The following is a 25,690-nucleotide window of genomic DNA, read 5'->3' as shown; positions in this document are numbered from 1 at the left end:
CTAAAATACTAACAAAGAAACCTGCCGATCAGGTAGGTCCCTAACTTCGATATTTTGCAAAACTTTATTGCAGCACAAATGTTTCGGATCAGTTTAATTTCAAAACATGCTTCTTTCATCTTGATGAGACACCTTGTCCAACGAGAGTTACTAGAATTTATGCGCAAAATATACATATCGCATGAAACATCTTATTATTGACGCGCATTGCTCTAGGAAAGTCGGTTTGATGAGTTCTGACTTGGAAGTAGGAAGAAAAATGGGCAGTACGGAAGTCATTTATACTCTGCGATTCGAAAAATTACGAATCACTGCACCGAGATCTATAAATTCCTCTAAATTATCCGATTACTTGATCATTCGTCAGCTGTGTAAGCAATCGTTTGTTCTCTTTCTAAAATTTTTATTCGACAAACAATTTAATATATATTTTATAATGACCGTTTCCTATAACGAGATTATTAATACACTTTCTAAACTCGTATTTTAGGATAATGACGAGTATGAGTCAGTTCGAAAGGCGATAGTTTGGCAGTGCAGGGTTGACAATGTTGACTGGAGAACAACGATCAGCTGAGGATCTCATTGCCTCTCCAGGCTTGACGTAAAAAAAAAAAAATAACAAGAGTGCAGATCGGCAAGCGTCAAGAGAAGGTAGAAAAGGAACCTGTACAATCGATATCTTATACCAAATATTCTTGGAAATGTTTTCAAAATATGTTATCCGGCACCTTGTCGCGGAACTCGAGGTTGTTGATTCGGTTTCGCGGATTGTAAGTAGCCGGACGATCAAACTACGAAACGAACTTACAGATGGTTGACATAAGACACCGACATCCCACACCGTGTTTACTATACCTACTAGAGTCAGATTCCTCCTGACAACGTACGTCATTGTAGTAAACTCTCATGGATTCTCAACCCTGGCATAACTGAAATATATTGCAGATTTATTTGAAATAACCTTGAATGATTTTGGAGAAATTTTTTCCCAACTTTTGCAAAGGCTTGTTTCAACTTCACGGAAGTATTTTCACCAGGGTTCCTGGTACAGTTGGTAACGTGAACATTGTTAACGCGAACGTAAGTTTTTTCCTAAGGCTCGGCTGTTGAGATAAGGTGAGTTCACAAGTAAATGTCAGATTCCCCAAATCCGTTTAGATCATAGGTTCTCACGATCGGCAAATGAGAAGATTATTCTCCGGACATGGAACCGAGTTTTGCCGGGAACTTAAATTGTCTGCAATAACTTTTCCTTGTGAGAGAGATGCGACATCTAGCGGTGGTTCAAAAATAATATTTCGTACTTTCTCGTACATGTTCGTAATCTTACCGATCTAAATTGAATTCTAAAATTGTCGATCATCGAAATTATACGTGAAAATTCATACTCCTTTATGAGAATACCTGAAGTTTACGAAAAGTTGTACTTTTCAACATTTCGAATTCCAAACTTAGATATTCGCAGATCGTCCTACTTTCGTCTGCTTAATAGAACGAAACTATTCCGTTCGACTACGGTGGTAGTTTTTCGTAGACTTTCTATTTTATTTTCTCTAAATGTATGCGGAACTATTTGAAATTTTTTTTTTTATGTACAGTACAAATTAGTTACGAACCTTCAGATGATGAATCTCTAATCTCATTTGAGGGGGGCTTCAAATAACTATCGTATGATTACGATTTTTTGATACAATATAATTTCTCATTTATAGTTTATAGTAAACGTAATTGGTACAGACATATATATACGTACATTAGGATGGTCCTCATTTAAAACGTTGACGAATTTATTCCGGATCACCGCACCAAATCAACTATAAATAATTCAACGACAATTCACAATTTTTTTCAGATTTTTATATCAACTGAAACCCGTGCCTGTAAGAGAAAGGATTTCCGAAATTTAAAATACACGTGTTTCGGACACGTTCTTAGTATATATTTTACTGTAAGAGTAATAATGTTAGAAAAAATCCATGAATGTGAGGTTCTAATGAGCATTAGTGCTACTATCTGAGAAAAAATTCACATCATCATACCAGGTAATATAGACAATTGCATTTTTTTTAAATAAAAAGAAAAAGTCAAACTTCTAGGGTGTACAATTCGTCGAGATTGGTTGGTACGACGATGTGAATTTTTTCTCAGATAGTAGCACTAATACTCGCTAAATCTTCGCAATTACAGATTGATTCGAACATCGTCACTCTTACGATAAATTACATGCTGAGAATGTATCTGAAACAGGTGTATTTTAAATGGCGATATCCCTCCATTTACAGGCACGGGTTAGAATTGATATAAAAATCTGAAAGAATTAGGAAAATGGTTTTTGAATTATTTATAGTTGATTTGGGGGGTGGCCTGAAAAAAAATCGTCAACACCCTGAGTAAGGATCACCCTAACGTACGTGTAGTAGGGAAATTTCGATTCGTCATTTGATACGTAAATATTATGCGCAGTGGTAGAATATGGCGAGAGGCAGCAAGTCAGCGGCCAAGCCGGATATTTTTCAACACGGTCGGATAACTTGAGAGCTCGCAGATTGTTGACAAAAAAGCTGCAGTTACCCTCGGCAATGTTGGCAAGAACGAGGGGCATTGTTAGTCTCGCACAATGAGCGTGTTTTCCAACATGGCCACTCGATTGTTCGATTGTTTCTCTCCACCTTATATTTAACTTTATTGTTTATACGCTTCTGCACTCTCGGTTCATGCACGCACTAAGCCATTGTGTTTTACCCATACGGCAGCTTCAATCCGAACCTCTCATCTTTCTTGCCCATTTCTTATCCGTTCTGCAACCCTTTTCCTGAGATCATTATTTTCATTTTTTATTATAGCGTGTAATACGGAATTGAAAAGAATTCAGCAAGTGATCCACGCTACCTTTTACTTGATTGTTTTACGGTGAACTTTGCAAAATTGATGGATTTCATCGGCTTTTCACACCTTCTTACTCATGTTATTCGGAAAAATTACATTTCCCAGCGTTATTTATTCCTCCAGACTGAACCACTTATACCGGTAACCTATAATAAGCATGAAACGAAACACGATAAATAAACGCTGACAAAAAATTCGCCAGTGTTTAATACGCTGTTTAAAAACTGCCCTAAAGTGTTATTATTGCAATGCATTAGCTTGGCATGTAGTTCAAACAGACAACCGCAAGTTTCATAACATACTATATGTATCCCAACTTGATAAATCATTTAGCGGTATACGTGTACAAATATATTTTCACCCGTACACTTTGTTCCATCCATCCTTCCGCAATTTTTTTAAATGCTTGCTTGATTTTGTTTCGACTTACAGTGTTACGCGCATTATTTCCACGCTTACGCCGGTATATTGATTGGAATGAAATCATTGAATTATAATTCTTGGTTACCGGTTAAAAGGTCAACGAAACCGCGTGATATTAATTCCTTTCGAAATTTCATGTTTAAATTGTTCGTCTTCTGGTGTAATGGATTTGATACCCTATGGGATACACTTTTTTGTAAATCCAAGACCAAGAGCTACCGCATGGGTTTGAAAGTCGACGTGTAAGGCAATATCGTTCGATGGTCGGTCATTCGAGGAGAACCAAGAGCAAGAGCATTGTTAGTTGCTCGAATGCTCGATGTGGGTGTGGGTTTCATAAACGTGGCGACCTAAACAGCGGCGCCTTAATTTACGAGCGTTTTTAGCTAAGGCGGTCGTGCCGTATTAAGTTTTCGGTTTTAACTGCGGCATGTTCCGACTCGGGAGTCTAACGGAGACGGGATTAAGAAGAGTATAAAACGCGTATGTTGTACAAGAAAAATATAATGTATAATCCGCGTACGTTATAATGCATTATATAAAAAACGTTGTAAGAGTTAAAAAATTATACCCTGGACTAGGGAACACTGACTTGAAATATTGTGGTAGTTTGTCTTGGTTCACAGCGTTCAACCGTACGAAGACTTCTATAAAATATTTCATATTTCAGTAGATAGTAGAATGTTTTCCGAAATCATGTGACGGTTCGATGGCTGTACAATTTGGAAAGATCTGCGTGTAAAACCTTTCGCTGCAGCGAATTTATGATCCTCTGGTATAATCGCGCCTAATATAAGTACTATGGGAACAAACGAAGAACCATAAAATAGCGATAAAAAAAAATTACGTAGGGCAAAGAACAAAGAAGAGGATGAAGACGGGGTGAGAGAAAATATACATAGAGAAGGAGGATAAAGAGAGAACTCAGGACTCGGAAACGTAACGAGAGCAGCAGGACTATCACATTTTTAAATCAAAACAACTTTTTGCCGCGTTCGCGAAGTCTGATCACACGCTTGCTTTTTACTCTCGAGCTGAACTTTGTTCCCAGCTTTTGAGTGGAAAAGTTTTTTTCTTGTCTTATTTTTGCAGGATCTAATAGAGGTCAGTTTCTAAAATAAATATTATACCTAGAGTCGTCTCTGACATGGACAGTCCGGCAAACAAAAAATCTCAGTGACGTCTAAAAATACTTATCGAATAGACTTTGTAAGGAGCATCTTTGTAGATATTGATTCCAATATAATAAACAATAGATTTCGAGTACCGCCATTGCAATTTTTTTAAAACATCGTGAATTCAGCGGCAAAATGAGCTAAACGAGAAACTAACTTTCTTAATTTCCAAGATTTGAATTATAAATGAAGATGTTAGCCAAGATTGTTTAGTAGCGTAACGTCCTCTGTGATTTCTGCGCGGGTCAGTTGGTAAAGGAAAAATCATCACTGTCGATCATGCCGGTACTCCAGAGTGGATCCTAACCAGCTCTCCTCTCTCAAGAGAGTCTTCCGACTCTGTGGAACTGTAGTTACTGAATGAATACCGTTCGTCAGTTACTGACCACAGTAGCTTTCGCTGCAAGATTTTCGAATAATCGAAAACGGCCATACTGTATAAAATTTTGTGAATCGTTGTTAATCAGATGCATTTATTCAAGAATGGTTTCAGGAATCTGTAAGCTCGTCTACTTTGTCGGCATTGCAGTTATTCAGTAGCGCCACCTGTGCAGGAATTGTGAAACTCGGTATACCCGGCAGGCCCGGTCTCCGAATATTTCCGATTTCGTAACCTACGATACTCAGCAGAAGACTTGGAGATAGATAATACTTCTAGTGCCGTAATAAATACTTGGGCTAATTGTAATTTTGAAAAGTTCAAAATGGATGACGACGGCGATCAAGATAATGTGATCGAAGAAGATTTTTACACTTTTCTGAACGTACCAAGAAATGTAAGAATTGATCATTTTACGTCTCCCAAGTCCTCGCTGGAGGCGAATCAATCTCTGCTCAAACCCCCACGTGATTTTCAGATTTATTGCATCAACCCGGGTAGTTTTACATATTTTCACTGGAATTTAAATTCCGAATTGAAATTAAAGCAGTCCTGATATCTTTTGGTGCTAATATACAATTAGGAATTTTTTTTTGAAATTTTAAACGTTTGACCGTTTATTCACGAAAACAACTCAGGCATTCCAAGCACCTGCAAGAAAAAGCCATAAGAATATTTAAAATGCAATGTTTCAAAGCTTGAGATTTTCTGTATGGGATAAAGTTTGCATTCATTTTACAGAATTTAGTATATAACAAGAATAATCACTCAAATTTTATTTCGTTGATGACCAGATCTTGAGATATGATTTTCATTGATCGTAAAAAAGGAATGCCTTGTTTAATTTTCTCGGATTTAATATATAATATTCTCAGGCAACTGCCGAGGAAATCAATAATGCGTATCGCAGACAAAGCAGGCTTTATCATCCCGACAAGCACGTCGATCCAGTCCTGAAAAGAGAAGCCGAAACTCTCTTTACTCGTACGAAAAAAGCGTACGAAGGTCAGTGCTGCATATTATGATATTCTTAAATTACAAACAATTTAAAGAGAAGCAGTGGATAAAATTCCAGTGATGTATAGTTAAAATAAAATTGATATTAAAAAACATTCTACATTTTTAAAATAGTGCTCAGCGATGCGCATCAAAGAGCAATTTACGATTCCCTTGGTACGCGTGGTCTGGAAACTGAAGGTTGGGAAATAGTCCAAAGAGCTAAAACGCCCCAAGAAATAAGAGAAGAGTATGAACGTTTGGCGCGAGAAAGAGAGGAAAGGAGGCTTCAACAACGGACAAACCCAAAAGGAAATGTCACAGTCAACATCAATGCTACGGATATATTTAGCAGATATGACGACGAATACGACGACATGTTTGTACTTACTTGAACATATTCACATTACTTATTAATTATCATTCATTTCACTTAACATCCTTCCATTTTCAACAGCAGTGACCGAATATTTCCAACAATCGAGGTCAGTGGGATGTCGTTCAGCCAGTCTATCGAGGCTCCTCTCACCCTTAGAGATACGGTGACTATGTCGGGCCAGCTGGGTACACAGAATGGGACAGGAACAGGGTCTGTGAATGTTTCGGCAAGACGATTAATATCATCAAAGGGTTGGCTTGAGTTGGATGTTGGTGCGGGTAATGGGCCGATGTTATCTCTCAAGGGGTTCAGAACATTAACAAAAAGGCTGTTCTGCAATGGCGCCACTATTCTCCAGTTCACGGCTCATGGGATAAGGCCCGGTCTTGTAGGAAGTGAGTCGATCAACTAGCGATACCCCAGTTATTTCACCCGTGTTATTTTCGATAATTCCGCGTAGGAATGAGGGTTTATTGTATGAGAATTGTTGTTTACTCGCAGCCTTAGCAATGCAATTGGATAAGCATGCCGTTGGATATCTCACGTACAGAGCTGGAATACAAAGCGCGATGAGCACAATGATTGTGAGAGACACGTCTATGTCTCATACATCATTTACAATGCAGTTTGGGATGGTTCACTCTTACATCAGTCTTAGTTATACTTATAAAATGGAAGAAAGACAGCTGAAACTACGTGGATGTGTTAAGTAAATGTCCATTCCTATTGTTCATTCATACGCTACATTCATTACATGTGATACTTTTTTTGATAATGTCCAATGATGCAATGAACTGATCCATACAAAATTGATAATTTTACAGAGCTGGTACCTTTGGGGCTTTCCTCGAGTACGGTGCTGAAAAAAAAGTGTCCCAGCACAGCTCTCTGTCAGCCTCTGTCTCAGTTGGCGTACCTACTGGAGTGATATTGAAAATAAAGCTGAGTCGAGCGTCACAAACATATTCATTTCCCATACATTTGTGCGAGGAAGTTGTACCTGCTCCAGTTTTTTACGCAACTGTCGTCCCGTTGATAACTTGGACTGTGATTAAAAAGCTAATTATAGATCCTGTTGTCCGAGAGCAAAAAGAACGAGACAAAGAGAAGCAGAAGGAATTGAACAAGACTAGGATGCTCGAAAAGCAACGCGAAGCCAAATCAGCTATAGATCTCATGAAGGCAACTTTTAGCAGAATTAGATCAGAGGAGGAAGCCAAACGGGGGCTTGTCATTACTAAAGCACTTTACGGAAGATTTGTCTACCCACAAGAACGCGCTCCAAGGGATGACGACAATGGGCCCAGAGACGAAGTCATAGATGTTACTATTCCTCTTCAATGTTTAGTCAAAGACTCTAAACTTGTACTACACAACGCGTCCAAGGTAACATTTCGGTTTACTCTCGTTTGCCTGACAAACTTCGATAAGAAAAGAACAAACTATGACGATAATTAAGCCTGAAATTGAAATACAAGGCCCATAATCGTGCTAACAAAAAATGTCACTGCTACAGAGTCAGCTACCAGGATTCTACGATCCTTGTGTTGGAGAGGACAAACAGCTCTTGTTGCAATACTTATTCCACGCTCAAACACATGAGTGTATTATAAAAGATGCTGAGCCTCTCAGAATACCCAAACAATGTAAGTTAAAATAAGTTATGTTAACATGAAAGTATTTTCTCTTCTTTGTCCTACGTAGACAACTATTGTCACTGAAAAAAATAACAAATTTTTTTTCTACAGCGCACAGAGTGAACACCACATGACGCAAAAGACTCCAACACAGAGTCAAAAAAAGTGACTGTAAAGCTGGGTGGTAATGCCAGTTAGTTTCTTGACATTTTGTTGATACTGACAGTTCAATTTGCGAGAAACAGAGTAGCGTCATTGAATATTTAGTAACGATTCATTAGTAACGCCTTGTATTATAATTCAACGTTCCTTTATTCAATTCGAAGATCTAATCTTATATTTGACGTTTACAAGCCTGGAAGATTAATTTTTTCTAATTTCGCTAGAGACAACTAACTTTGTTCACTGGCATATGAGGCGATGAAATAATATAAATTGTACTTCCATGAATGAATTGATCTTTCATCAAATTTTTATGCATATTTTACATAGTCATCACTTGTTCCCGAGTAAATGAATAGGAAAATATTTTTAGAAACTGTTAGCTTTAAATTCACACCAATGTGTGACAATTGCAGTGCTGTATAGTTGATCAACGATGCACGCGATTATCGAACACAAACTTCAGTTCACATTGCAGGACATTGGTGTGTAAATTCTATAAATAGTTCTTTAGAGCAAGTTATAACGCATACATTGTTAGACTGCCACCAGGCAGAATGTTATGAAAGGAACACTTGTTACTATACAAAAACGACTGTTTCTTGAAATGAAAATACATAATTGTTGAAACATCAATCGATGCTGCATTGATGCCACATTGGCGGTGAGTGCATCATATATTTATAGACAAATTAATATTTTACCGTCACATTTCATTGGTAATTGTAATAGCTGATTAAGAAGTCAAGCAGAGGTCGGTGTTTGTGCCAAGTACTGGAATATTCTCAAAGACGAACTCCGAGACTAACATTTTTTTCTGGTAAAGTATCAGGAAAAAAAGATTACCTTCGATAATCTTTACATGAGGCTAGTTATGCTAAACAAGTACGTTTCTCCAAAATCAATTATCTATGTTCATTCTGTTAGGATCATCAGTTATTGAAAAGGCCTGATTTGCATCTAAAATTTTATGAATCATGTGCAGCTCGTCATCCTTGCTTTTCATCTTTGAAACCGGTGTCCATGACTGATCATGCTCCAATCTGTAAGATCCTTTGTAGGAATGTGGCGGACCGTCTCCACCCCATTCCTGGGAAAAAAAATTAGTTTAATTTAGACTATCAAATTAAATGAAATACAAACGATTAATAGAATCACAGTTCTTATAGAACTGCCATCAATCTTTGAAGTGAGGAAGTTTGTCCTACCTCTGGACTTAGCATAGAGAAATATGTCTGTTCAGATTCTCTCATATAAACGTGGTAAATGTGTCCTGGTTGCTTTCGAAAATTACAAGCTGCGTGATGCAAGTACGTATGCTGTTTTGCCTCCAATAAAACATTCTCGGCTTGCTTTTGAAGAAACTTCATTTGCTCAGCGATTATTTGTAACTTGTTGCAGGCGTTAGCCTTGACAAAATTGTCCGCCTGTTAATGACATACATAAATTATTACACAGAATATTGATCGTATTCTAATTAGCGCCTTTTTTTGAATAATGTATCTTTAACATCGATGTGAAATGTAGTAAATATTCACTATTGTAATGCTGGACATATTTTGCAAAGCAAAATGATTCAACAACAAATTATGATGATATGACATGAATAGATTAAATTACTTTTTGTATCTCCAGAGCGAGCATCACTAAATCATTCGGTGCTTTTTTTGCAATAGCCGATGGATTAACCAATGTAACTCCTTGAGGCGTAACATTTCGTTCCACAAGACGAACTGCACAGTAAAGAATGACGCAGCTATAGAAAATATGATTCCCATGACTTGAAAAAACATATTTTTATATTATATATTACTGATGGAATTGATGTCATGTAAATATTTGCATACCTTTGGACGACGGAATATTACTATAATTTTCTAGCTCCATCGCGGCGTGAACACGTTTCATGCGTTCAGCGGAATATAAAAATAGAAAAGATCATATAGAGTGATAATAACTATTGTGATTATTGTTCACGAAATAATTAAAAGCAAAAGTGGCGCGATAAATACACAAAATTAACATGTGAAAAAAAAAAAACAATTTCCGGCCGCAAGTTCTCAGCGACTGATTTTTACCGCATGTGCTGAAAATCTTAACCTCAAATGAAAATATCTGTACTGAACGCACTCGCGTATTTCATAAAATGTCGGGGCCTTCCAACCACTAATTCCAACTAAGATGTGACAAATCTTATCTAAGGATTCGTCGAACAACTCTTATTTTCATATATTCACTACGGATAAGTAATTATTTTGTGCTTGAGTCATCGGTAATGTCTTCATTCCCCCGATCGGTAATGTCGTGGTCGTCTGTTAAAGTGCTAAGTGCAGAAGTGCTTCCAGAGATTCGAGATGCGTTGATCTGCCGCCAACTTCACTCACTACCCACGAGCGACACTCAGTGTCGCCAATTTAGTGATTTTGTCGTTAGTCTGGAGTTTTCGAAGGTTTCTCTCTGCTTATTGTACTGCCAGAGAGAGGGATTGCAATATTTATTTACATCTAAATTAACCTTTTTCATCTATCCACGATAATCTTACCCTCTAGAAATAATTTCATGCTACTAAAGCCACAACTTGTAACCGTTTTTACGAGAAATCGAAACATCGTTCGTTACTAGAGAAATTGCAGCGGCTCAGATTTAACGAAATCTGAATTACGGAAATGGCAGAAGGTTACGGACGAGACACACCTCCGATATATTCGGGAACTAACGAAGAACCTCGATCAGCTGGGCAACCTTTATCCGATTTTCTACTGCAACTTGAAGATTATACTCCGACTGTACGTAAGTCGCTCTATGATATTGGAAGAAGTTATATCTTTGTAAAACAAGCAGTTTATTTCAGGTTCCAGATGCGATCAGTGCTCACTATCTCCATACAGCTGGTTTCAACACGACTGATCCAAGAATGTAAGAGTAAAACGAGAATTATTCGATAGATATTTTATTATTTATTGGTTTGTAATTGCTCATGGAACAATTCTATTCTCCTTGTTTTAGTGTCAGGTTAGTTTCGTTAGCAGCTCAAAAGTTCATCTCTGAAATAGCTAACGATGCGTTACAGCACTGTAAGACGAGAGGAGCAAATCAAAATACTAAGACGAAAGGAAAGGATCGCCGCTACACGTTAACAATGGAAGACCTGACACCAGCTGTTGCTGAATATGGCATAGTGGTCAAGAAGCCGCACTACTTTGTCTGATTTATAATAATGAGTCCCTTTATCAGAGAGAAACTTAATTCTATACTGTATCTGAATGACTTCTCAAAGGTGTGGATTTCTAAAAAAATTCTTTCATGCAGTTTGCTTAAGCTCAAATGATTCACTCTTAAATAGCCGGTTGCACAGATCTGGAAAAAAGAACGTTTTATTGTTACTATTCTTTGTAACGACTTAAAATCCCTTTGAATAAACTGTCTTAAAATATAAGAGTCTCTTTCTTACCCTTTAGACACAATTGCAAAGAGAAATTAATTACCATTCAGATTTATAGTACTACAAATCGATACGATGAAAATAATAGCTGTTTTCGATTTCAAAACATAATCCGTAAATCTGTCGGTATCAGTTGAAACTTTCTTAAATTTTTCCTAATTTTTACAGCCAGCTTTAACCATATATGGCTTTAATCAGGAGTCGGTTAAGTCAAAGAGTCGGAACGGTAAAATAACTTGGTCGGTTGAAATGAATGTCTGTGTTGGAAAGTAATATATCAGACCGATATTTTCGTCACAGTTGTAACGTACATTAGGACATAAGTAAGTGGAAGGATTAAAATTGATGATATAATCTGTCAAAAAAAAATTGATAAACAAACCGGAGTCGGGTTGAAATGAGTTCCTATGTCTGGGTTTATTTTACTTGCCACATTTCGAAAACAAAAGAGTTGAAGAACTCGGTAACGACTCGGTATTCAAAGGTCAGCCAATCTGCAGTTTTTTCTTCAAAACTTCCGTTTAGGCAAATAAAAGGTACTTTTTAAAAGCAGGAAGCAAAAGATCTTCCGAGGTCTTCCACTTTCGTACAAGTGGCGCCTTGTACGGGGATTTGGGTTTGGCTTTAAATCTCTGATCACGTGACAAAAAACACTACGCATGCGTTCAGCGTTCTATCTCAAAAAACCCATCGGCCATATTGGTGTGTTGTTTCATTCGCCCAATAATTCCGAACCCCAATAAGGTATTTCAATAATTTATATAGCAAACTAGACGCTACTGGCAGTGAAATATTGCAACAAAAGCATTGGTGACAAACTTTTATCAAAGAATATGATGATCCGGTGGCATATCGTGATTTCTACAATCGAAAAAAGTTTGGTTAATATTGCCACCTTGGCTGCTGTGGGATACTACATGCATACATACCTACGTAGATTCTGCTCCGTCAAAAAATATGTCGTAAATAAACGGGAAGAATATTTCTGTTTTCGCGTCTTTCGATTCTGGTATTCGTTCCTTTCCGCGCAACGATATCGCAGTTTCATTTCCCGCTGCTCGACACTTTCGTGACGCTAATTTCGGCTCCTCTACGTTCTCCAGTCTGTTGCATCTATTGTATATTCTAGGTATATTCTAAATCATCTGTTTCGTGTTCTAATTCATCAATCCTTTCAAACGCGAAATCATCCCTATACGCGAATTACTCGAGCTTTAACCGCGTTATCGAATGTCCAGGGTGTAAGTAAAACAGAAATTGAATAAAAATTCTCAAAACGTGAAGTAACAGTTAAATATTATATTTTTAAAATCCGGATAAAGACTGTTATTTATTATTTACTATTGTATTTTTTCTTTGCTGACCGTTTGTGCCAAACAAATACATGTATTCATGCTACTTTATTTAATTTTTCAGCTAACTTTGCGAGATGACGGAATCAATGAGATTTGGTCCAGAGTGGTAAGTTATTCCCTAAAAAAATTTCGCTGGCGTTATGATTTGGCAGCAGATTTTATCATTCAGAATCTAAATTTTCATTAAAATTTTGAGATACTATCATTTATACAATTTTAAGAAATAAATCCTGCAAACAGATTCTTTGGCATTTAAAAAATTTTGATAATCTTGTGATTGGTATTTGATTAATCTAAGTGAAAAATTTCATTTTGAAGCGATGGTTTTATAACTATAAATGAATCTTTCTTTCACCATTGTCTGACATTTGCTTTCATTTATATGATGATTTTTAGATAACACTATACTTTGTCATTATTGAAAAGCCGAAAGTAAAGGTATTTACTCATCATAAAAAGATAGTGCATTTCACACTTGACATTTTTACTATGCAAAGTCAGTTAGAGACCTGAAAAGTACTTTAAAACCCACTTCCACTAAAAACTAATAAAGCATAAAAAATTCATAAGATACTCTGAAATTTTTAAATATTTACAATCAAAATTTTTGTGTACCATGAAAGACAACACGATCAAGTCAAAAAGTATATTCTGTCATTTGCGTAACAAAACGAGTTTCTTTTTTTCTTTAATCTTTTAGTCGCATCATTACGAACAACTGAATCTGAAAAATAATAAATAAAGTAGCTAAAGGATTAAAAGAGGAAGAAAGAATTGAATCTCGCACAATTTTATAATATATGTAGCGCATAAGTTATAGTTATCAATGTCTGCATGGTGAGCTATTCTCTGTTTCCCTGTTTTTTCCTTTCCTCACATCTCTCTGACAAAACTTTGCCGTTGTACAGGTTGCGCAACTTGTCAGGAGACGGTTGCAATACCAGCGGAGGAGGGGGAGGGCCTAGTATCCTGACCACCCCTCGTTACCAGCTAGCTGAGCATAGATACGGTCGAGAAGAGATGTTAGCTCTGTTTGACCGGAATTATAAAGCACCCGAACCACTCGCTTCTTTTCCTGCCCTCTACATTATACAAGCTCAACAACCGCTGGCACTCACACCAATGACAGAAGAAGAGGCGGTAAATGTGGTTGTTATTACTATCATCATATTTTTGATAATTTCTGCTCATTCCGCACATATACCTAACTTATTTCCTGCTCATCTTTTCTGTCCCAATGACTCGTTTCCTGTTAGAATCTCTTCTCGAAATTGAGAATCAGAAATGAAAAAAAAGTAAACACTAAGGTTACACACCATGCCAATGCATCTCATTGCAATATGCTTACTAGGAATATTTGCTTTGCTATCATTTTTGAAAATCTATCTTCGTTGTGTTGTGTCTTTTGGAATGTACAAGTACAACTTGAATCGGTCTGATGGTTATAACTTTAGAAAAAATTTTACAAGTAAGCAACTAAACTTTACGGGTAAATAGTAGAATCTTCGTGTAACTTTAACTTATGTTTCATTCAAAGCAAAACCTGGATTCATTATAATAAATAAAAGTAGATCTATTAACTTTTTTCATTACAGAAAAATGGTGATAATTATGGAAAATGTATATACATATATATGCGCACATTTTCCATATTTATCAACATGTTTCTGCAATGCAAAAAGTCAATATATCTACTAAATATATATACACCCACGCACACACACACACACACACACACATCATATACTATGAAATATTGCTGTGCTTGTGGAAAATTTGATAAAATCATTTACAGAAAACATCGAAATGACTTGTTAAAAAAAAAAAAAAAAAATAACAACAATGATACATGGCGTTAAATGGTAAGAAATGTAATGTTCAATGAGATTGAATTTGGTAAAAAGAATTCTTCTAATGCATATAATGATGTGTGACGTAATATTTAACATTCCATTTGCATATATATACGATGCTAAATATTTTCAAACTCGATATGACCTTGAACTTTGAATCACGGTATTTGTATTTGAGCAAACAAAATGTAGGTTGGATAAAATTGAAATTACGATTTTATGGATACTGCTACATGGCTTGGAAGATGTAAGAATATTTTTATTTCGAATAGATCGATATTTGACTAAAATGTAAGAAGAGATAGAATGCGATTCAATATGTGCACATACATATATTTTCGTATCGTCTTGTATTAGTGTCGTATCTTATATTGGGAACTGTGTCATTCTTGGTCGTGTTCTAAAAATATACAGCCACTCTCTGGAGCCCTTGCGCCAAACTTCCTGGCTTGTATAAGCCTCTGCACTTCAATTGCTTGGCCTTCCCTTGTCGTGAAAAAGATTCATCTCTATTGCGGTAATCGATATGTCCGTAGCCGAAGTTGATCAATTTTTATTCTGTAGCAACGAAGCGTTTGTAAGTTTATTACATAAAATCAGTGATAATGTGATAGTGAACCGCTGACTGCTACCGTTAAAGAGTTCACAGTTCTATATCGAAGACTCAGTATTATTAGAAACTTCTGCAACATACAGAGCCATAGGAAAAAATATTCAAATCGACTTTTTGAGACTATTCTATTTAAATACTTCATTGTAACAAAATCCTACTCAGTCTTACTCGGCCCCTTGTCGCTACTGGATCATGTTTCTGGATTAAAGAGTTTGAAAAACATAGGAACAAAACAAAAGTATATTATTAATCGCTTTCTCCAAAAAAAAAAAAAAAATATTGCGTACATTCTACTCAACTCCGGTAGACTATCATGCAGCTAACAAAACCAATACCGAAAGTAAATCCTTTCGTTATTCTCACATTCTTTACCCGATTACCAAAATAGTGTTGGAATGCTCTGATAGACTGTATCCGTCATTTCAGCGCTCCTGGAATAGTGGTTTATCAAACAATGGGGGCAGAGGGAGAGGGGGCAGCGTTGATCGTGGAGGACGGGGCAGAGGTGGGAGAGGTGGCATTTATCCGACTCATTACTCCCGAGGAGCCATCTTTGACGAGCCAGGCGATGGACCGAGAATTGAGCCACAACCTTTTCCGGTAGATCTCAGTTTTATTCTTAACAGAATAAATGAAGGTGTGTGACAATTCGGTAGCTGTGAACAAATGCCAATGATTTTGATAAGAGAATTTAATATCAAGTGTTTGCAACCTTCTAAGCTTCGAAGCAGTTTCATGGCACCGTTGATTTCAATTCTCAGGGGAGAACTAGACCATTCGACAGATCACAGAGTGAACGAGGTTGGTCGGAGAGAAATGGCGGACCTGAACCTGGAGATTGGAATGGTTCTACTAGTCCCAGAAAAGAATTAGGACGAGGTGGAGGCGGCGGGTCATTCGTGGAAGGGAACTGGCGACGCCAGCGTGCTGGCGAAGACGACGATGGATGGAGAGTGGCTTCTAGTAATCGTGGTGAAAAATGGGGTCAGTAGATATCTTATGCATTCAAATAGATTTCTGCAGTTCAAAATATTCTTCAAATTGATTAACGTTTTTGTATTTACTTGCGCTTGAACAAAATTGTGTACATCTGGAGTTATCTAATTATTTTCAACATATTTAATAACACGCGATAACAGTATTCATGTCTTATCTAATTTCGTTATCAGTTTTTCGATGATAATCTCTACGGAACTGTGTTATATTGACACCTTTGAACCTAATTGCAACACAAAAAGTAACATAGATCATACTAGGCTTTCGACCGCCAAGACTCACACTTTCTCAGGTTTACTCACTTATTTACCGATAATTATATTTTACTGTTTTTTACTTCCAAGAACAAAAAAACTTTACTTTTTTTTGTCGCTTATATCGAAAACCGTACTTATCGTTTTAAAATTTTATACTGTTACTAATTACACTGCCATTGGGAAATTAGTATTTAGTGTGTGAATAAAAAACAAAAATATAGATTTCAATTTCACTGTCTTAATACTCTCTATTCAAACACCACATTTTAGCGTTACTTTTTTTTTTTAAGAACCAGCTGAGAGTTCTGTGTCTGTAAGTATCGATCAAATCATAGCACTTGACAGACCAGAATACTGTATTGGGAAGGAAATCCTGCTCTTTGGTACAGCATCGCATTACAAAATTTGATCAATAAATAATGCTTCCAATACTCCTAAGAGTAATGCTTTCTTTTGAAATGTTCCGGAGGATCTTAGAAAAGGATCAGAACAGAGTCCAACAATTCTGGTTTACAGGTCGACTTGTGATCATGCAAACAAAGTAGATAAAAATAAATCATTTAATTACAATTTCAGTTAGAAGCAGTTGGCGTGATGGCGGTGGCTCGGAGAGGGGCGATCGATTGGAACGACCTGATGGCGTGGAGGGAGAAGAGGTGAGAAGTGGTACACGTTGGGAGCACAGGGCTAGCCACAGGTCCTCTCACGAATTATCTCATCATCCACCGACTCGAACTCTTCGGACTTGGGAACCTAATCATCACGACAACCATGACAACCTACCTGAGTGGTAATTATCAAGATATTCAAAATTATTCGGGGACTTGTTTCTTTGTTTCTGTATGAGACCAGCCAAGTAATTTACAAAAAAAGCTCCTATCTGTGATGACTACTTAGCCAAAACTTAACATTCGGTTACCGGTTTGCAATTCTGCAAACTCAGTGCCTTGAGTGTTATGACTACAAAAGTAAACGAGAGCGATTCATTCTGTCTGAGATTATGGAACTTGGCAGTGTTGTTATAAATTGAATATGATATAAAAATAATTCACAATTTGCATGGTTTGCTTGGGTCTGGCGCAAAATGTCAACGTTTGTCTTCGGATCATTAAATGAAATGACTGTTATTTGAGATGTGCAATTATAATGTACATTGTACTTGAAGGTTTTTCATATCGTACAGTAAATCTCATCGAAGAGTCAAATTACGAAAGCTTTGTGATAGCAATTTGCCCTTAACAAATCGGTCCTAATGCAGCCTCATTTAGAAATGATGAAGGTCTTACTCTTGCAGGGCAACGGAGAATCCTAGCGAGAGCGGCGGAAGCTTCGACGCGTCGGGAGCATTTCACGGAGGGATGTATTCGGACGACGACGAAGATGGAATAATTAGCGCTGGGGGTAATCGAGAATCGAGGATCCGTCACATGTCAGAAGGAAATAATTTAAGCAATTCTAAACCATCCTCAAAACCCTTGCCTATTAACCACGGACAAACTCCCCAAACTTCCAATCGTCGTGCTAACATAACTGCCAGTAGTACTGGGATTAGAGAGCGACCAAAATCCCTTCAACCTTTTGAGGACAAAGAGAGTCCTGAGGTGCAGGATAAACGTAGCGTATCACCCTCAAAACCACTGCCTACTCAAAGTAATACTCCGTTGAAAGGTTCATCGCCTGTGGTTAACTCGTTACCAAGAAAAGTTCAAAGTGCCACCAATTTAGACAAAGTTTCGGACAAGAATCCAGTTATGCAAAATACACGAAACTCTAACAAAATTCCTGGGGATACACCACTGGCCAAAGAGGCCAGAACGGACAATACGATAAACGAATCATCCGTTGTGGGTAACAATGACAAGCCAGTCTTACATTCCGGTTTAAAAAAGAGTAAAAGTACTTTAGGAATGATGTCTGTCACTAATGTTAGACAAAAGTCTGAGGACGATTTAGATAGGATGAAGGAAGAGGCAGACGCGTTAGTGGCTAAACTAATGGCTGATGAAGAAACCCACAAAGATCAACGATCCAATGTTCCACCTTCGGCGAACAACCCAGTTCCCGGTATCGCGTCGGCCACTCAAGAGAAATGGTTCTACCGAGACCCTCAAGGTGAAGTTCAGGGACCATTTTTGGCTAGCGAAATGTCGGAATGGTTAAAAGCTGGATACTTTAACGTTAATCTACTTGTAAGAAGAGCCTGCGACGAAAGGTATTCCATGCTCGGTGATCTCATCAAAATGTGGGGCAGAATACCATTCATACCTGGTCCACCCGTACCTCCTTTAAAGGTATTTAGAACTGGCTTTAAAAATTTTTGCTCTCATACATGACACGTGATAGCGACAGTATTAACAATTGATAGCGAGCGATGTTGTACTTTGGCCAATACAATTTACGTCGAATTTCACGTAGGTAACGGAACCAGTCGCAATTCCAGTACCCGTCGCAATTCCTGGTGCCCTTCCGAAAGCTGGAATGGAGGATCCGTCGGTCCTGTATCAGTACCAACAAATGTGTTTGCTTCAAAATCAACTGCTTTTCCGACACGTGCGCTCAGCAGTTATAAACAAGCTGTCACAGTCTGAACAATGGACTTCCATGAGTCCTGCAGACCAAAACCAATTAATACTCCAACACATGCTGCAGCAACCTGAGATGGCAGAAATATCCCCAATGACTGTTAATCCATTTGTACCTACGCTCACTGCCCAACCAGCAAATCCCATAATGCAATTATTCACACAGATGCAACAGGTAATGACGATTAATTTTCCAAATTGCGTTATAAATATACAAAACTTGATGAATCCACAAATGCCCACATTTCAAATGTTCAGGCAAAAACTCAATCTGAGAATCACCTCCCGCCAACTATGCATCCGACGACGCCAACCCATCCCGGAACGATAGACACCGTCCAACAACTTATGCAACAAATGAGAGGCATACAAAATTTACACGGCATTCAGCAGCCCAGCATGACACCTACCCCTGCCAGCACGCCTGAAGATAATCCCATCAAATCGTTGCTGCGACAGCTCAATGTTAATGGACACCCACAAGCAACACAAATCGAGTCTGTCTGGCCTCATCCTCCCCCACCGCAAATGGCACCACCTCAATTTGGCAATCCGAATTGGCAATCCCAGGTGAGGAACACGTTATGCCCAAGCGAATTTGCTAAGTGGAATTCGAATTGTTTCGCTGTTAGCGGAAATGGACGTTTCTTTATCTCTGTAATGAATTTCAGATGGGCCCTATTCCTGCCATGCCCCCTGGCCAGTTGCCTAATTCACTTTGGGATCTACATACTAAAGAAATGAAGACTGAACAACAGATACTAGTGAGTAAAGTCTACATAAGCTAATGAAAATTGGTAATAAAAAAACTCCCTGGTTAACTATCACTCCACAAGTGCGCATGTTTTTTTTTTTTTTTTCCCTTTAAACTGCTGACGATTTGGGGTTTGTATCAATGCACCGAATGAATAATATGAACTTTGAGGTAGGTAGATTTTTACACAGGCTCTATGAATATGTACATGAGAAAAGTGTTGTCTTTGGTTAGTGATTTGCAGTGACGCTCTAGCAGAGATGACTTCAATTTATTGTTTTGCATAACGATTTTCATTTTTGAAATGTACTGTCAAACTGAGGTCACACTAAGTGTAACTACCACGTGTTTCAGGAGGAGCAAAAACTTAAAATACAAGAGGAGAAAAAGAAAGCGCAACTCAAGAAACAGGAAGAATTGAAAAGACAAGCGGATGAAGAAAGCGCTAAGAGGAAACAAGACGAGGAGGCAGAGAAAGCAAGATTGGCTGAAGAGGCGGCAAAGCGTACGGAAGAGGAGAGAAAAAAGAAAGAAGAAGAGAAGAAACGAAAGGAGGAAGAGAAGCGCAAGCAAGAGGAGGAACTGAAGAAGAAGGAGGAGAAAAAGCGCAAAGAGGAGGAGAGAAAGCGGGAGGAAAAGAGAAAACAAGATGAGGAAAATAACCGTAAAAAACAGGAGGAAGAGAAGAGAAAGAGGGAAGAGGCTAAGAGACAAGAAGAGAAACAGAGAAAGGAGAAAGAGAAGAGAAAAAAGTTGGAAGAAGAACAAAAACGTGAAGAAGAAGAACGAATTAAGTACGATAGCCGTTTACAATCGAACTAGATTTAATTAGAAGTTCTAATTTATGCAGAATTCCCGAATGAAATTGACTCGTAAGTTAGTCAATTTAAGTGGTTATGATTATTGCAGGAAAGAGGAGGAGGCCCGCAGAAAGACAGAAGCCGAAGAGCAAGCAAAGCGAGCCGAGCAACGGAGGCGGGAAGCAGAGGCACTTAGAAAATTGCAAGAGCGCAGCAAGGCTCCTTGGGCTCAGACTCCTCACGCTCCAGCTCCATCTTCTCACGCGTCACTTGCTGAGATACAAAGGCTTGAACGAGAAAAGAAGGCTGTAAGTTTTTTCATTTTATGTCTCTGCATAAAACTCTTTACCACATAATTCGTGGAAAATAGTGATTACGATTTGTGCGAATATGTATGTTTACTACCTTTCTTACTTTCTGTTGTTTACAGGAAGAATTAAGGGTACAGCAACTGATGCAACAACAAATGGCACAGCAAAGAACTGCAGAAGTGGCCCAGGATGCAGCAATGGCAGAAATATCGAAAGGTCTGCAACTGAAATGGGCAGAAAAAGCAGCTCCCGTCTCAAAGCCAGTGGTAAAAAGTTTAGCGCAGATTCAACAAGAAGAGCAAGAGCGTCTCGCCAAGGTAAAAGTAGCTGTTGTGGCGAATTGTTTTTTTTTTTTTTTTTTTTTTTAAGCAGCTGCCATTACATACTAAACTGTTTAAATGTGGAGTATTTTGGAACTTTACAGCAATCTATAAATTACGGAATTTGAATCTATCGGGACCAGCTAATCTTGCGAGGTTTAAATTGTCTTGATTTTCCGAAATATTACGTAGAATTAAGTCATTTCTGTATTTCAGCAGCAAGAAAGGGAAAGACAGGAAAAGGCTGCGCAAAAGGAACCGGTAGTGCCACTACAAAGCGCCGGCATCTGGGGCACTGCTGCCCAGTCTTTGAACTGGAACAGTGCTACGAACGCTAACAACCAGGCCTGGTCTAATAGCACGAATACCACCACTGGGGGTTTCTGGGATGATCCTATATCAGCGAAGATAAATCCAACACCAAAACACTCCGCTAAACAATTGGCAACCATCAAAGCCCCTGTAAATACCGTTCAGCAACCTCAACAACCACAACAACAACAGCAGCAGCAACAAAATAACAAACCCACCAAAAGTAAAAACAAAAAAGAAGGGGAATTGGTCAAGAAAATCTTCGAACAAAATACTGCCAAGCCAGACGACTTCACTCAGTGGTGTAACAAAGCCTTGGGCGGCCTTCAGGCGTCTGTTGATAGTAAGTTTTCTAATAGAATTACTAATTCTGTAGTTATATTATTTGTTCACGAGGCCCCGAATATCACGTGCATTATAATTGATGTTGTCATCCCAGTGAAAATTAGTAACAGGGATGTTGCAACATGGAAAAATATTGCAAATTTTCCCAAAACCAGGAACCTGGCGAACTTTACGATTTACACGGCGTATTAGTGGTTTGACAGTCTAAGTAGAGAACAATACGTTACTTTTGCTAGCTGGGAAAAGTCAGGCAAGTTTCAAAATACCTCTGTGAATTTTATAAGATTTTATACCTTTTCACAGATCTCGGTTACGTTAACATTGCGTAGATAATTTTTATATAGTGAAAGAAAAATTTGTGATTCTTATAGACTGATGTGTATCGAAGGATTTTTTCAGCAATACAATCTTACTACAGCAGCCTAGAGCTGAATGACAATCTTTTAAATGCCCTCCAGTAAAAATTTTGTAATCAAGAAACATCGCCTCACTAAAAATTATTCGAAATAAAATCAAACTGCCGTATCATTTAACACTTGCTACTTTCTGAAAAAATTCTATCGAAAGACACAGCGAATAAGAAATATCGCTGTTTAAAATATCTCGCATGGACTAATCATGGTGCTTAAGACAAAAAAATTAATTTTGAAAAAACAAGCAGTATTGAACGTTATTAACTCCCCCAATTTTGCATCACTAATAGCAATGGGCTGTCCTGGAAATAAGAATCGGTAATCCGTGTAAGATTCACCATGAGAGTGTTCGTTCTGTTTGGAAGCAGTTTCGTCTCACAGACACTTCGTCTTAGAAGTCTTTATCACAGGTGAAATACGAAGTTCCTCCACATGAATTATCGCGAGAATTGGACCATTTTATAACGTCTTACTCAGCCTCACCATCAGGCAATCCAGTGGTTAAAACTTCAGATACGAAACCCAGATTCGAAGTTTGGACAGCATTATATTTGCATTTACTTTTAAGGAATAAGAAAAAATTTAGTATACCATTTACTCTGGGTGAAACCAAGAATTAATAATTACCTAACCAGAATTAAAAACATGATGTAAATTCTAGAATTATTCTTGTGTATTGATCTTGAAATTGATTCTAACAGTGTTAATGAATAAGACGGGGACACAAAACGCTAAAATAATAATCTAATTTGTTTAATCGCTTATGAATTGTGAAATTTGTTCTTGCTAATTGTTCAAATATGTTTATTTAAAAGAAAAATCATTTTGAACATGCTTAGTTCCGACATTCGTTGGCTTCTTACGAGACATCGAGTCAGCTTACGAGGTGAAGGAATACGTTAGATTGTACCTGGGTGACAATAAGCAGTGCAGCGAATTTGCGAAACAATTTCTCGAGAAGCGTAGCAAGTGGAGATCTGCTCAACGTCCTCATCCTCAAGCTGATGATCTCTGCAAGCCTGCTCCTGCTGTCAACCCTAACGCGACAGCGACCGAATTTCAGGAAGTCAAGGTATATTCTTGGCTCATTGATTGGTATTAAAAATTACTTTAAAATTAACCATACAATTCTATTTCTATTCAATGTTTCCCTGTTGAAAACTAATATTCGCTTCTCGTTCCTGCTTTAACTACATGCTAACATGTCCACAAGTGTATGAAATTGTCCATATACATTTTGTAGGGAAAAGCAAAAAAGCCAAAAAAAGGAAAAATGTACAAAGTGGACAGCACGATCCTTGGTTTTAGCGTCACTGCTGCACCGGATCGCATCAATGTTGGTGATCGCGACTACGGAGAGGGCGTTTGAATACGACGTCATCTGAAATCTGCTAATTATCAATTTTATACAACTTGAGAGGAAATTATGCCGCAACTACAATTGTTCAGCAGACCGTTATTTATTTATTAAGTCCATCCAGTCGGCTTCTAGAGCATTCGTTAAAAAATATTTCGATTTATGTATAAATTAAAAAGGAAAGTTTTCTACGAAATTGATATGAGATTTTTGAAAAACGTCTCGGGTGATTTTACGTTTTTAACGAAAGTTTTAGAAACATTCATTCAACGTTGTGCAGCCTCGTTTTCTCTGTAGTTGATATACTCAGCTTGTATGAAAAAATACTTCTTGGGACAACAGTGGATGTTGTAAAAACTGAGGAAAGTAAAGAAAAAAAAAACGGTAGTGTGAAATTATGTCTTCTGAAAATATTGTAATCTTACGCAAACAGTTTCTTAAATCTATCAGTTCTTACTTATTGTACACTTGACGACTTGGATATAACTCTTGGATACGATTATTCCATTAAATATCGCTTACAGATATATAAATACATCGGGGGGGTTATTTTTTTCTACTTTACAGTTCAAAGCGCAGAATAAGAACGACCTTTTCGGTTAGCATAATATTCTTCTGATCTTTGATACCTATAATTTATGAATCACTAAATCATTTCGTCTACTTGAACTTTCTTTGTACATTTTTTAAAAAATGGATTGTCCCATTGAAATGTATAAGAAAATACTCAATTTTTCGAAATCCTCGTTTCAAAGTAGCTGAGTTTTCGTCTTTTGAAAATGCTACGATTTTAGAAAATCTCTCGAACAGCGCCTTGCAAGTTTTTTATTTCCCAATAAGTTGATGACTCATGAATTGCGTCCCAAAAAATAATTTCTAGATTTTCTATGGTCGTTTAAGTTGTGATTTGCAAAATTGCACATTTTTCTAAACGTATTTTCTGCGTATGAAACTCATTTAGACGAATGTGCCCCTTTTGAGAATTTCACAGCTGCCAAATGTGAGTATACCCATTCGTGGAATATCTTAAGAAACGGTTGAAAACTCTTCATATCTGTAAATTAAAAGATGTGACTTTGTTTGACTATGATGGTTGAATGATACACATGAAAAATACAGTAAAATATATTGACTACGGTGTATTATAACATATATGTATTTGTGACCTTTTCTATATGCATTATTTCTTTTTCACAATCAATTCCCGACTGTCCGTGCTTATTTTCGTATCCGAGACACACAAATTTGAACAGATTGAAAAGGATTTGATACCTGATTTGACCAATGTCATTAAGAGCATGAAACACAACTCTGACAAGCTTTGATAAGGATAATAGCGCTGTCAGTTTCGATCGTTCATAATAATGTAAATGTTGTTAACCGAGGGTTGACGGACTCCAACTAACGTATGAAGCAGCGAGAAAAATGTCGCTTTGGGAGGAAGTCCGATGGCTCTTATCTGAAAGATTTATATATAACTAGGAATTGTAAAATAATACAGTGATGATTAAAGAAGCGAAAAAAAACCAGAATGATTGATATTGTATTATTACTATTACAATTGTATCTAACGTACAACATAATAAAATAAACATTACTATATTTTCAATTCAGACTTTTTATTTTTTTTTTCGGCTTTAGTTGTTTTAATTATGTACTAAAAATTTCGGACGAAGTTGGATTCGGTTGCTTTCATTTCGATTCGTTTATTTTTTAAATGTTTCAAACACTTTTAAACAATATCAAATGTTGCTTTTAGAATCATCAAATGAATAAATTGTAAGACAAGTCATTAATCATAGCTGGGAGTGCTAAAAAACCTGTTATGTAGATCGACGTATATCGTAAAAACTTGTGAATATTCTTACTGTGTTTAGAAGTTTTCTTAGGCAATTCTCTTCGACATAGGTAACTATTCCACCATATAGCTTGGATGTGTA

The 25,690-nt window shown here is 37.4% G+C and overlaps 4 protein-coding genes across 13 annotated transcripts; 3 read left to right on the top strand and 1 right to left on the bottom strand.

Moving 5' to 3' along the window:
• The first annotated feature begins 5,071 nt into the window (after window positions 1-5,071).
• LOC107218611 (dnaJ homolog subfamily C member 11) lies at window positions 5,072-8,865 on the top strand. Of its 2 annotated transcripts, none has more exons than XM_015656658.2 (8): window positions 5,072-5,263; window positions 5,742-5,871; window positions 5,998-6,241; window positions 6,323-6,636; window positions 6,743-6,950; window positions 7,066-7,627; window positions 7,758-7,887; window positions 7,990-8,865. In XM_015656658.2, the coding sequence occupies exons 1-8, from the start codon at window positions 5,192-5,194 to the stop codon at window positions 8,010-8,012; spliced, it is 1,683 nt and encodes a 560-aa protein (XP_015512144.1). In that variant the 5' UTR covers window positions 5,072-5,191; the 3' UTR covers window positions 8,013-8,865. The 2 variants fall into 2 exon arrangements, with proteins under 2 accessions (XP_015512144.1, XP_015512061.1); XM_015656575.2 differs by having other exon boundaries at window positions 6,320-6,636.
• On the bottom strand, window positions 8,662-10,318 carry LOC107218752 (uncharacterized protein C1orf50 homolog). Of its 4 annotated transcripts, none has more exons than XM_046738621.1 (4): window positions 10,171-10,318; window positions 9,661-9,773; window positions 9,249-9,467; window positions 8,662-9,130 (listed from the first exon to the last, which is right to left on the bottom strand). In XM_046738621.1, exons 1-4 carry the CDS (start codon window positions 10,181-10,183, stop codon window positions 8,942-8,944), a joined length of 534 nt encoding a protein of 177 aa, XP_046594577.1. In that variant the 5' UTR covers window positions 10,184-10,318; the 3' UTR covers window positions 8,662-8,941. The 4 variants fall into 4 exon arrangements, with proteins under 4 accessions (XP_046594577.1, XP_015512262.1, XP_046594578.1 ...); XM_015656776.2 differs by lacking the exon at window positions 10,171-10,318 and adding an exon at window positions 9,888-10,084; XM_046738622.1 differs by lacking the exon at window positions 10,171-10,318 and adding an exon at window positions 9,888-10,028 and having other exon boundaries at window positions 9,661-9,796.
• Window positions 10,319-10,469: 151 nt separating this feature from the next.
• Window positions 10,470-11,473, top strand: LOC107218528 (transcription initiation factor TFIID subunit 10). 2 transcript variants are annotated; one of them, XM_046738624.1, is made up of 4 exons: window positions 10,470-10,826; window positions 10,892-10,956; window positions 11,047-11,052; window positions 11,111-11,246. In XM_046738624.1, exons 1-4 carry the CDS (start codon window positions 10,707-10,709, stop codon window positions 11,175-11,177), a joined length of 258 nt encoding a protein of 85 aa, XP_046594580.1. In that variant the 5' UTR covers window positions 10,470-10,706; the 3' UTR covers window positions 11,178-11,246. The 2 variants fall into 2 exon arrangements, with proteins under 2 accessions (XP_046594580.1, XP_015511955.1); XM_015656469.2 differs by having other exon boundaries at window positions 10,481-10,826; window positions 11,047-11,473.
• Window positions 11,474-12,041: 568 nt separating this feature from the next.
• Window positions 12,042-25,359, top strand: LOC107218093 (GRB10-interacting GYF protein 2). 5 transcript variants are annotated; one of them, XM_046738609.1, is made up of 16 exons: window positions 12,042-12,226; window positions 12,899-12,943; window positions 13,746-13,977; window positions 15,730-15,940; window positions 16,024-16,287; window positions 17,133-17,346; window positions 17,836-18,847; window positions 18,972-19,313; window positions 19,397-19,708; window positions 19,810-19,902; window positions 20,247-20,686; window positions 20,802-21,000; window positions 21,123-21,320; window positions 21,540-21,978; window positions 23,233-23,465; window positions 23,637-25,359. In XM_046738609.1, the coding sequence occupies exons 2-16, from the start codon at window positions 12,912-12,914 to the stop codon at window positions 23,760-23,762; spliced, it is 4,347 nt and encodes a 1,448-aa protein (XP_046594565.1). In that variant the 5' UTR covers window positions 12,042-12,226; window positions 12,899-12,911; the 3' UTR covers window positions 23,763-25,359. The 5 variants fall into 5 exon arrangements, with proteins under 5 accessions (XP_046594565.1, XP_046594566.1, XP_015511371.1 ...); XM_046738610.1 differs by having other exon boundaries at window positions 12,043-12,226; window positions 13,746-13,986; window positions 15,730-15,903; window positions 16,065-16,287; XM_015655885.2 differs by having other exon boundaries at window positions 12,044-12,226; window positions 15,730-15,903; window positions 16,065-16,287.
• Window positions 25,360-25,690: the final 331 nt, after the last annotated feature.

This window comes from Neodiprion lecontei, chromosome 4, assembly GCF_021901455.1.
Source record: "Neodiprion lecontei isolate iyNeoLeco1 chromosome 4, iyNeoLeco1.1, whole genome shotgun sequence".
Classification (NCBI taxonomy): Eukaryota; Metazoa; Arthropoda; class Insecta; order Hymenoptera; family Diprionidae; genus Neodiprion; species Neodiprion lecontei.
Note: the sequence above shows the minus strand (reverse complement) of the source record. Positions and strands in the feature narration are given on the sequence as shown.

Bases quoted from the DNA above. Each gene is read 5' to 3' on its own strand.
- LOC107218611 (XM_015656575.2), top strand. From the start codon at position 5,192: ATGGATGACGACGGCGATCAAGATAATGTGATCGAAGAAGATTTTTAC. The intron at 6,242-6,319 runs GTTTGTACTTAC...CATTTTCAACAG, and splicing joins GACGACGAATACGACGACAT to CAGTGACCGAATATTTCCAA. The intron at 6,951-7,065 runs GTAAATGTCCAT...ATAATTTTACAG, and splicing joins AAACTACGTGGATGTGTTAA to AGCTGGTACCTTTGGGGCTT.
- LOC107218752 (XM_015656776.2), bottom strand. From the start codon at position 9,948: ATGAAACGTGTTCACGCCGCGATGGAGCTAGAAAATTATAGTAATATT. The intron at 9,774-9,887 runs GTATGCAAATAT...TTTACTGTGCAG, and splicing joins TAATATTCCGTCGTCCAAAG to TTCGTCTTGTGGAACGAAAT. The intron at 9,468-9,660 runs GTAATTTAATCT...TGTCATTAACAG, and splicing joins TCGCTCTGGAGATACAAAAA to GCGGACAATTTTGTCAAGGC.
- LOC107218528 (XM_015656469.2), top strand. From the start codon at position 10,707: ATGGCAGAAGGTTACGGACGAGACACACCTCCGATATATTCGGGAACT. The intron at 10,827-10,891 runs GTACGTAAGTCG...AGTTTATTTCAG, and splicing joins TTGAAGATTATACTCCGACT to GTTCCAGATGCGATCAGTGC. The intron at 10,957-11,046 runs GTAAGAGTAAAA...TCCTTGTTTTAG, and splicing joins AACACGACTGATCCAAGAAT to TGTCAGGTTAGTTTCGTTAG.
- LOC107218093 (XM_046738609.1), top strand. From the start codon at position 12,912: ATGACGGAATCAATGAGATTTGGTCCAGAGTG. The intron at 18,848-18,971 runs GTATTTAGAACT...AATTTCACGTAG, and splicing joins CACCCGTACCTCCTTTAAAG to GTAACGGAACCAGTCGCAAT. The intron at 21,979-23,232 runs GTAAGTTTTCTA...GAACATGCTTAG, and splicing joins CCTTCAGGCGTCTGTTGATA to TTCCGACATTCGTTGGCTTC.